The following is an 11,091-nucleotide window of genomic DNA, read 5'->3' on the forward strand; positions in this document are numbered from 1 at the left end:
GTTGGCCCTCTGGTCTCTCAATCCATGGCACATTGCTGCGGTGCCCGGGGCTTCCAAGAATGAGCCCGGACCGGCACAGCGGGAGCAGCCCAGGGCTCCAACCTGGCCAACCTGTTGTCTGAGCACCCAATCATCCGCACTCTGCTGAAATTCCCTGGCCGAAACCACCCAGAGCCCTCCCGGGTTTAGTAACAGACAGAGGACCAGGTGCCGAGGCAGTGGGGGCAGATGCCGCTGCCCTGGCCTGTCCCCTGCCTGTCCCTGCCCACTGCCCACTGCCTACCCTGGCTAACACCAGTGGCTGGGATCGTCCTGACCCAAAGAGCAGAGGCAGAAGACAAACTGCTGATTTCGGGACACTGCAGCTCCTCCTGGCCAGGAGATGGGGGAGCGGTCCTGGGGCTGCCTGTGTTTGGGGGGGCGCAGGGAAAGCTGCGGCCGCTGTGATTCCCGTATGATTCTTGTACATCAACAGTCATTCCTCAGGTTGGAACAGCTGGAGAAGTGAGCGAAGACCCAAAGGAATTATTTGCAGCCTTCAGCTTGTGAGGTTTTTTAAGCTTACAAAGCTGGTGAGGCAGGGAAGCGGCTGGCTGAGCGGAGGGAGCGTCTGTGTCTGCACCTGCCCCACGCGGGGACCTGCAGCCGGAGCCCACCACGGAGCCACCCAGGGGAAGGGGCTTGGGCTGATGCTTCCCGGCATGTTCAGGTTTGGGGTGGATGCTCCTGTGCCTGCTCCTCCTGAGGCTGTTTCAGGGCTCCGTGGGGACACGGTGGACGCGCTGACCTGCAAAGGGGCCCCCATGTGCCCCCGCCCTCCTGCTCCAGCCACCTCCGGCCAGCAAGCCCACGGCAGGGGCTGTGTCCCACCAGCAGCCTCGTACCAAACAAGTTTCTGTCATTTTACCACTCCAACAAGAGCTATTTTTACAGTAAATCTTTCCAAAATAGAAACCAGAAACACCCACAGGCGATGACCAAGCCCAGGTGCTGCAGGACCGGTTGCTCGGTGGGGGACAGGGATGGGGACAAGAGCTGGGAGCACCAGGGGATGGCAAACCCCACTCAGCACCACGCCGGCAGGGCCAGGGACCCTTTGCAAAGGCTGATGCCCCCAAACCCAGCCGAGCAGGTGGTACAGGCAGCCGGCCAGCCCTGCTGACTGCTCTCACCCTTCCCTTTTCCCAGGATAAATGCTCAGATAACGTTTGCTGCTGCAAAGCATCGGGCTCCTCCCAGTTTTCATCACACGGCCTCCGAAAGGCTTTGCTTCCTTTTTTTGGTCTCCTTCTTCGTGGCATGTGCTGGATGGCATTGCAGGGCATGGTCAGAGACTGCAGGGTGGAAGGTGTAAAAAAGGAAATGGGATTGTCTGTGATTGAGGCAAAAAGGACAGGCGCAAGGGAAGCACCTCCTGGAGGGGTGCTGAGCCCGTCACCGAGGACCCCTCTGTTCTGCACCCGTTGCTGTATAAAATACACTCCTGAATAGCTCAGAGGTTTTTTTTCACTCACTGGGAGGACCTTTGTCTCCATCAGAAATTACCACACCAGAGGATTTAACTCATTTGTCACAAAGTTCAAAGTGACCTTTGAGAAAGAAGAAAAAACCCAACCCCAAACCCAGAAGAGAAAGCAGCTTTACCAAACAGTGTTGAGAAACGGCCCCGTCACACCCCGTTTTCAGAGCAACATCCCCACCCCGCAGCAGATAAGTGCCGAGCCGTCCCAGTGCTGCCCATCCCCGGCCACCGCAGGTGGGTGAGCACCTTGCTGGATCCTCCTCGCTGAGCCAAATCCCCCTGGACGGAGCGACTCGGCAAGGCCACCGGTGGGATTTGGGGAACATATTGAGACTTAGTGGGAAAACTACTCACGTCTGGTGCCAAGGGCAATAAGCTAATTGCTCTGGGCAGCCCATTGATGGCACTTCTAGGATGGGGGGTTATTCTCTATCGGGGGTTTCTAGGTAAGGGATGGGGAGCTGGGTACAGGGGGAAGGCAATGCCTGCTGGTGCTCCTCCACTGGGTCACACTGGATTTCTCCCAGTCTGTGCTGGTATGGTCCCATGCGGAGCCAGGGGATGGACAGGGACCCTGTTCCTGCAGGGCACAGGTGAGAGCAGGGCTTTGGTGTCAGGGAGGACAGGTTATTGTGGAGTTTCTTTTAATGATGGACGGAGAATGAAATTCTGTTTTCTGTTATACAGGACTTAAAATCTCTCCCTCGGTTGTGGAGGGGTTGTGCCGGCACTCGCAGAGCACGGGGGGCACGCTGACCCCGGACTGTGGGGGCTCCCACAGCTCCAGCCCCAGTACTGGACCAGAGAATCGGCTGCAGGACCCCTCAGCACCTTTCCAGCCCGGCCAGCACCGCGCACCGAGCACCGTCCTGAGCGTGGGACACGGCTCCCACCCGTGCGCTGAGCTTGCCTGACCTGTGCCAAGGACAAAGCCCTGGCACGAGCAGCATGGTGCGGGCAGCCCCGGCCCCAGCAGCCGTCGCTCTCTGCCTCTGTGAGTTACCTGCGAGTTACATCTTGTCCCCCTAAGGCTGACCCTGCCCCAAGACCCCCTTCCACCCCCCGGCCCTGGGGATGCTCCAGCTGCTTCTCATTCCCAACCGGCACTGCCTGCGCTCTGCCTCCTGCTCCCGCCGGCATCCCCGGGCAGCGGGAGCTTTTCCCAGCTGCAGTGGCAGGGCGTTGGGCATCGCACAGACGGATTTCAGGGGGCAGATCCTACGTGCCTGCTAGCTGTCCCCTAAACCCACCCGGAGCCCCACGGGTTGCCTGGGCTGGCGCAGGCTGCAGGGCGCTGCAGGGGCTGCTCTCCGCGCGGTGCTCCCCAGCACTTACTAAACATTATTAAATTGATGAAAATAAGGTCCTTCCCAGACTTTAACCCCGGAGCTGCCTTAGAACAGCCCCCGACCACCTGCGCGTAGGGTCGCAGGTGCTGGTAATGTGGATGCTTTATAACCGGCTCCCGCTTCCTTGCAGGTTTCTCCGCAGACCTCGTGAAAGCCGCAGTGGTGAGTCACCGCCAGCTGCTCCGGCAGCTCCCAACACGCCAGGGCTTTGCCAAAACCTCACAGCTGGTGCCGGCAGTGGCAGAGCTGCTGCAGTTCCCCCAGCCCTTGGCTCCAGGGAGGCAAAGCTGTGGCCTCGCCACTGTCCCCGTCCGCCTCCCATCCCATCCCTTGCTCACCCGCTGCCCAGCAGCCTCTCTGCCCTGCTCCCAAACCGAGGGCTGGGAGCCTAAACGTGCTGGGCACCTGGCTGTCCCCCCAGCTCGGGGAAGCAAGGACAGACCCGTCGCTGAAGGGTCCCCACTGCTGAGAGCAGCTGTGGTGGCTTTTGTCCCCATGCGTAACCCAGGGCGGCCTCAGGATGCTGCGGTTCCCGGCTCCCTGGGGTTTGCAGGGAGCAGCAGCTGGTCTGGGTGCTCCAGCCGGATCAGATCCCATTCCCCGCTTGGTCCCTGCATTTCAAAGCCTTTCCCATTCCTTGCTGGGGCTGAGCATCCCCCCACCCTCCTCCCCAGGCCGCCCTGACCATCGGAGCTGTCCTGGCTGCCACAGAGCAACACACCGAGTAAGTACCAGCCCCAGCCGGGGACTCTGATGGGCAGGAGGAGTCTTGGGGGGTGCAGGCAGTGGGGCTGGCATGGTAGATGTTGCATTTCTCCCCACATCCCTGTGACAGGTCACTGGGGCTGGGAGAGGATTTACAGCCTTGTGCAGCCGGTTTGGTGCTGGCACCCAGGCTGGGATTTCAGCTGCATCGGCTTTTGTTGTAGCACAAACACACCAAGAATTTCCTTCCTTTTACGGGGCTGACCCAGATGTACCAGGAGCCTCCCCGCAGCTAAAAGCCAGGCTCTGCTGGCTTCAATCTCTCTCCCAAAGCCTGGGGTATGGTGGGCACCTCTGCCACCCGCCTGGCCGTAGGGTGAGCATCCTGACGCCTGCAGGGTATCCCCCTTGGCAGTGCCCCAGCGCTGCCATCAGGGGACTTTCTCATGAGACCTCGTGTTATTCCCACTTACCCCATGCAGAGTGGTCAGAGTGAAGGGCGATTTCCCAAGGGAACTGGTGGGTTTGTCCTCCATGCGGAGCTAAAGCAGATGGTGAAATGTAACTGCTTTTCCCCAACGCAGCCTCTCAGCGCCAGCCCTGCAAAGCTTCCAGTGCATCCCAGCCAGCGACCTGCCTGCTGCTGACATCCTCGCCTTTGCCCAGGGACTGCAAAACAGAACAGCAGAGCTGAGCAGCGCCCAGGTGGGCAGGGGCAGGAGTGGGGCACACAACCCCCCGGAGCCTGACAGGGCACGGGGAGCCGGGGGGGTGCCGGGGCGAAGGGGCTCTCACCACCTTGGCATTGACAAGACGAGCCTCTCTCTGCCCAGCTGTCCTGCCTGGCCAGGCTGCTCGCTGCCAGGAACCTGACGGCTGATTTTGGCCAGTACCCACCAGACCTGCTGCTCTTCTTCGAGTGAGTATCGAGGGCGGCACACGGCTGCAGTTTTGGGGCTGAATCACACCACGCGGTGCTGGCCAGTGTGGCCCTGGCACAGCCCGGGCACGCGGGAGCTCTGCGGTGGGGGAAGAGTTAACCTCTGCAGGCACCTCCAGACCCGAATGGGGCATCTGCATCCCTGCAGACCCCCCGGTCCTCTCCTCACCCTACTCCTCTCTGAGGCTGGGGCCAGGCTGGCCATGGCATGGGGCGCACGGGGATGGTCCATGCCCGAGCCATCCTCCCCAGGGTAGGAGACCCCCAGCCCCAGGCAGCCCAGCAGCTCATTGCTCAGAAAGCCACAACAGTTTAAAACTACTTTCCCCATGCCCACAAAAACCACAAATTAAAGATCTCCTGCCTGGACACAAGGAGCCTCTTTGTCCCCGACTCTTGCTCCCTTGCAGTTTGACCGAGGTGCGTGGTGGGACCTGCGGAGCGTTTTATGCCCAGGCTTCCCGCGGGAACCTGGACCTGCTGCCCAGGGGCTCAGCCCGGCGGACAGGGCTGCTGCGTGGGGCGCTGGCCTGCCTGGTGAGTGGGGGCTGAGCCGGGGCGGCCAGGCCCCCCCCAGGGGCAGCCAGGGTCCCCCGTGCCCCTCGCCAGGCGTTTGCACAAGGGCTGGTTTGACTCTGCCAGGGGGTGAGGAGCAGCCGCCTGCGCCCAGAGCAGCTCAACAGCCTCGGGGCACTGGTGTGCGACATGGAGCCAGAGACCATCGTGGCCTCAGACCCCAGCGTCCTGGAGAACCTGAAGCTCTGCCCAGCGCTCACAGGGGCCCAGCGAGATGCCCTCAACGCCGTGCTCCTTGGGGGGGGCACAGCGTATGGGTAAGGAGCCTTCATCTGCTCTGGTGGGGGTGGGCGATGAGCAGGAGGGATGGTGCCCGTGGGGATGCTGAGCTGGTCCTTCTCCCAATGACCACAGGGACCCTTCAAGCTGGGATTTACAGACTCTGCAAAATCTGGGGCCGCTCGTGCTGGCTTTGAACCAGACCACGCTGAACTTGGTGGCTGAGGTAAGCCCCCTCCTTGGGACCCCAGGGTGAGCTGCCCTCAGCCAGGCCAGCCCCGAGGCTGCGGGACCCAGCACCTCCTGCCCCCCCGGCAGGCGGCACGGGAGGCTTTCGGCAGCAGCATCACGGCTGCGTACGGCAGCCAAGGACGTTCCCAGCGGGAGAAATCCCTGACCCTCCTCAGGGCCTTCGCGGCAGCATCAGCTTCATCCCGTCCCAGGCTGAAGCGGAGCGCGGACCGTGAGTGTTTCCCTTCACGGTGGCCAGTCTGGACCAGCTCAGAGCTCTTGGGGGTGTAGTACCCCTGGCCTGGGTTAGCATCTGGGCACCCGCAGGGAGGGGGACAGGAGTGGGCAGAAAGCGGTGGGATTCCCATAACATAACTGGGGCGATGGGGGAAATGTCCTTCCAGCACCTGGGAGCGGGAATATGGCAGCAGCAGCCGGGAAGGAGCCGGCAGGGGAGCAAACCCAGGCCGGGGCAGCGCCAGGGTGGGCTGCGGCACGACCGGAGGGTGCTGGTGGGCGATGTGGGAAAGGGCTCACCTTGCCGGAGCGTTCCGAGTTGCCTTTGACAGGAGAAAGCACTTGTGCCTGCAGAAACAGCACCCGCTTCCGCAGGAATAGCTTTAAGGAAAGCAAGCAAACAAGGCGCCTTCGTGGGCTGGGGGCCAGCGGGTGGGAGGATGACTCGCGGTCCCAGCCGGTGGCCTAAGCCACGTCACTGCCATTCCCTGTTCCTTCACCAGGTTCTCCTGAGGGGCTGGTGGGACCCCGTGGCAGGACTGGGGCCGGGGGGAGGCCGCCTGGTGACCTGCTCCCGCTGCCCGCAGGCTGCCTGTCCGCGCCCATCACGGCCAGCACCATCGCTGGCCCCTTCTTACTCATCGACTACGACACCAGGGAGCAGTTCGACCTGTGCCTGAGCAATGAGGTTTTAAAAGCAAACCTGGGGGCTCTGCTGGAACAGCCGCTCACCGTGGAGTACCTCCTCGTCGTGAAAGCGAAGCTGGAGCAGGTGACGGTGGCACAGGGCAGGAACCCCCCCGCCGCCCCCCTGTTAGCATGGGCACGCTGCGGGACGGGCAGGACCTGCTGTGCTGCATCGCCAGCTGCAGGGATGAAGGCGCCCAGGCGGGTTCTTTGCACCCATTTCTGCCTTCTTTTCCCTTCCCTGACCCTCTTTTCTGCCCTGCCGGCCTGACCTACAGATTTACCCTTCGGGGATCCCAGAGGAGCAGCTGAAGCTGTTGGGGCCACTGTCCCGCCAGTACACGGTGCAGGAGATCAGTCTGTGGCCGGTGACATCCAGTGACACGCTCTCAGCCCTGCTCAACCCCTCGGATGGCAAGTGGGAAGCTCCCCAGGTAAACCCACAGCACCAGCGGGGGATGGGAACCCAAACGGGGACCGCATGGTGCCCGAGCCCAGCCAGGGGCAAAGGTGTTGCCCGAGCGTGGCACGGCGGTTTTGCAGCACGCACGTTTCTACCAGCAGCATCTTCCTTTCCCTGCCAGCGTGCAACCACTGAACTTTGTTTCCCAGGTCCAGCAACTGCTCAGCAGATACCTGACACTGGGAGGCACCTTGACTGGGCCCTTGCTTCGGAAAATTGGTGGAAGACACCTGTGTAATCTGCAGGAGGAGTGGATCAATCAAATATCTCCAGAAGCGATCCAGTAAGCCGCTTTTTAGGGATGCTGTTCAGTCCTGTGAAGCCCCTGGGACCTCGGGGGAAGCGGGTGGTTGGATGGCAGGTCCCCACCTCCGTTTTACCTCTGCCCACTCGCGGGCAGCAGGGTGGCATGGCTGCGTCCCGCTCCCACCCCTGCCCCAGCCACTGGCACTGCGAGCGGGGACAGACCACTCATCTCCCCTGGCCAACAAAAGGGCTTTAGTTGTGGTTTGGAGTGGTGCCCCCAGCTCTAACCTGTGACTTTCCCTGCCCCAGGACTGCTGGACAATTAAACATTTCTTCTTGCTCTCAAACCAAGAAGGACCAACTCTACAGAAAAGCCCGGGTGGCCTTTGCTGGCCAGGCTGGCACCAGGGCGTATTACTGCCGGATCTGGCCCTACCTGGGTAGGTGTTCCAGCCCCTGCCCTCCTTCCCACGGCGCCTGGGGTTCGATATCTCTTCCTTGGCCGGGGGGTTTAGCCACGCTAGAGACATGCCTAGCAGTCTCCAAAACCCCTCCCAAAGCGTTGGAAGCGTTTCACGGGTCTAGGTGCGCCATGTGCTTTCTTTAAAGGTGGAGCTCCAGCAAAGGACCTGAAGGATCTGGCTCAAGCTGGCATTGCCATAGACATGGACATGGACACCTTTCTTGCCCTAAATCCCAACGAACTGCAGGTACGTTCCCGGTACGCTGCTGCCCTTTTCCCTGCTGAAGGGCAGGGCTAGTCGAGGGCTGAGCAGCGGGGTTTGAGGCTGGAGCCCCATCAGATCACCAATTCTCTATTTTTTTTTACCTTTTAAAATTTTTGTTTGGAAGTTATTACTTGCTCTGCAGTCCTGTTAGAAAAGCGTTTTGTAGCAATGCCGGCTGTGAGGATTAACAAAGATGACGCTATATGTGTGCTGCAGAAACTCAGCGTTGTGGATGTGAAAAATTTGCTGGGGGAAAACCTCCCTTCCCTGAAGGAAGCTGAGAACGAGACCTCGGTGATGCGCTGGGTGAAGAGACAGTCCCAGCGGGAACTGGACTGCACCCTGGGAATCGGCCTGCAAGGGGGAACGGAGGAACCCGGCCCCACAAGGACGGCTCCCCCTCCTCACCCCACTGCCTCAGCCAGTATCACCCCCACAGCCACCATCCCCGTGCCCACCACCCTCCCCACTGTTGCCATTAGCAGCCCCCCCCACACTAATTCAAGTACCAGCCCCCACAAGGCTCCCACTCCAAGCGCTCTCAGCCCAGCCCCCCCTAAGAGCACTCCCCCCCACGCTTACACCACTGCCAGACCTGCTCTGACCACCAGCTCCATCATCCCATGCTCCATCCACCAGTCTGCCACCTCACATAAGGCCACCCCCTCCTCTGTCAAGCCCAATGCCACCTCTCCCAGCTCCGTCCCACTCCCTGCTCTCACACGCAGGGCCACCACCAGCGCTAGTGCTGGTACCACCCCTAACACCAGCACCCCACTGGTGTCCATGAACCCCCCAGCACCCGGGGGTACCACCCACCCCACTCCTGCCACTCATCACACTGTCATGCCCAGCACCCTTGTCCCCAACTCCACCTCTGCCACTGCAGCCACAGAAACAAACCTCCCTTCCCACAAACCCACCCCAACCCCCAACTCTACCGTCTCCACCCAGAAGAGTGTCACCTCATCGACGACAACACTGCTTTGCAAGACCGGTGCCCCTCCGGCATTGCTTGGCCCCTCTTCCACCACCCACAGCGGTGAAACCACTAAAAAGCCACCCGTAGATGTGCCAGAGCCACCGAGGCCAACACCCGACGGGTACATCAACCTGCAGCCTGAAGCTGGTAAGGTGTGAATGTTCGGCGTCGGGAAAGGCTTACGAACTGCTGGTGAGGCACAAGCCTTCACTGATGAGCAGCAGCTGATCTACCTTGCTCCTGGCCAGATTTAATACCGGTGCGCTGTTGCCCCACACAGCTGCTGGCTGGGCAGGTAGTGACGTGTCTCTGCAGGGCATTACAGCCCCTGGGTCTGGAGCGTACTGCCTTCAGACCCTGTGTGCTCTCAAGTCTGGCGAGGTGCACCTTAAGATGTCTCATCACCTTCTGAGCATCCACCGCTTTGCAGAGAGCTGGAGTAATTCCGTTAATGCCAAGGCACGGTACTATTTTTCACAAGGCAAGGACACGGCCTTCCATCTTTTAGCTGCACATAGTGTTTCTGACTAGGCATCGCTGTAAAGTGCTAAAATCTTTTTTTAGTCCTTTAACCTAACAGAGCTACACTGGTTGCTTTCATGACTCAAACAGATTTATTCCTGCTTTATGCTGGTGAAGGTAAGACTCAGTCCTGCTGCCTACTCCTGGCCAGGTGACATTTATAACTGGGGTGCAGGCATGGTAATGCCACAAAAGACAGAAAAGCGTTGTCCTGACACGGGCGATTCTTCAGGGTATCTGAATCGCAAAGCAACCCTACTGCCCTCACAGCTCACGCATGCTCTTCACCTGGATAATCCACTTCTTTCTGTGTTCTCCACCTAGGATCAGGATCCAGACTCTCCTCCTGCCTACTGCACGTGCTGACCACCGTCGTGGGAAGCTCACTGCTGCGAGGGCTTCTCTGACACTGCCACCTCTAGCACCATACTCACTACATCCTTCCTTTAATTTTCACCATCCTGCAAAATAACGGGGCTGGCAAATTCCCTGCTGAAAAGCAGAAACCCAGGAAAAGAACAGTTTGTCCACTTGATACCAGCACAGAATTTTATTACTTTTGAGGATGGGTAATGAAAGGAGGACAGCTATTTTTCCAGCCCAAAACAGCCCAACAGGTACTTACTAGCTAGTTACTCTACATAATAAAATCACCAGCAATATTGACTGGTCTGACAATGTCTTAATGCTGACAGCAGGCCCAGATCTGCCAGCTCTACTCGCACTGAGTGGTATTTTCCTTCTAAGCAGTCCCACTGGGACAACTCAGGGATTTGAGTTACTGGCCGTTGCAAAAGCAGCACAGTATGGCGCAGCAACACAGTCTGAAAGCTGAGAGATACACTAAATCGCATTTAACTTGTTTCATGAACTTGGGAGATTATTTTTTTTTAATCAAGATTTCCTCAAACTACGCAAAGCCTAGTTATAGGGATGATTAACTGGAGACAGTTTATCTTGATTACTGTTGCAATGCTGTATAATAAAACATCAATCAACTTTTTTTCCCCTAATGAAATGTGTTCTTTGATGTGCTTTTAGTGCTTTGTATTGCAGTTTTTCTACCTAGGTTAAGTGTAAACAGTTTCCACTTTTTTTGGTCTGACTTCATTCATTATCTAGTGTCTCCTCCTCTAAAGCTCTACTACGAGAAAGCGTTTCCCCTTCCAACTTACACATCTTCCACTTACTAGTCCCATTCTCCATGGGCTGAGGACACTATTGCATGCCATTTGCTGAGACTGTGTCAAGGCATGATGAAACATATCAAAATTGTTATCAGGGGATCAATGCTGTTAAAAATGCAGACTGTCTTGCTTACACCCGGCTCTCTTGCACCCTAGCTAGTGCCCCAGCACCATGGGATGCAGGCAGCCTCTTGCCACCCAGAAGTCTGCAGTGAAGGACAGACCAGGGATATCCTGTTCCCCTTCTGCACAGCATGGACAATGGACATTTATAGTGTCTTTGCAGGCAGGCTCTCCTCCTGGGGGAAAAGGGGGATTTCAGGGGCTGGATACAGGTTGCACTGAGGCTTTTTTGAACAGAAATTCCTAATGAATCTAGTACAAAGTTCTTATACCCTCCCCATGAGAAAGCTGAGAACAGCCTCAGCTCTTTAGTGTTGAGTAGTCAACACCAAAGAAAATTAACAGGCATGTCTTGGGTTTCTGACCATTTAATT

At 58.4% G+C, this 11,091-nt stretch overlaps 1 protein-coding gene across 1 annotated transcript; it reads left to right on the forward strand.

Annotated features, from left to right (window-relative positions):
* Positions 1–2,068: 2,068 nt before the first annotated feature.
* On the forward strand, positions 2,069–11,063 carry LOC121086576 (mesothelin-like protein). The gene is made up of 14 exons (XM_040590482.1): positions 2,069–2,115; positions 3,002–3,033; positions 3,293–3,351; positions 3,546–3,595; positions 5,200–5,349; positions 5,447–5,537; positions 5,630–5,778; positions 6,335–6,551; positions 6,745–6,900; positions 7,079–7,212; positions 7,485–7,615; positions 7,785–7,885; positions 8,120–9,032; positions 9,732–11,063. The coding sequence occupies exons 1-14, from the start codon at positions 2,069–2,071 to the stop codon at positions 9,812–9,814; spliced, it is 2,313 nt and encodes a 770-aa protein (XP_040446416.1). The 3' UTR covers positions 9,815–11,063.
* The last annotated feature ends 28 nt before the right edge of the window (positions 11,064–11,091 follow it).

Source organism: Falco naumanni, chromosome 4 (assembly GCF_017639655.2).
Source record: "Falco naumanni isolate bFalNau1 chromosome 4, bFalNau1.pat, whole genome shotgun sequence".
Lineage (NCBI taxonomy): Eukaryota > Metazoa > Chordata > Aves > Falconiformes > Falconidae > Falco > Falco naumanni.

Excerpts from the sequence above, each read along its gene's own strand:
- LOC121086576 (XM_040590482.1), top strand. The coding sequence starts at position 2,069 with ATGCGGAGCCAGGGGATGGACAGGGACCCTGTTCCTGCAGGGCACAG. Across the intron at positions 5,779-6,334 it reads AAGCGGAGCGCGGACCGTGA|GCCGCCTGGTGACCTGCTCC; the intron begins GTGTTTCCCTTC and ends GGCCGGGGGGAG. Across the intron at positions 7,616-7,784 it reads CCGGATCTGGCCCTACCTGG|GTGGAGCTCCAGCAAAGGAC; the intron begins GTAGGTGTTCCA and ends CTTTCTTTAAAG.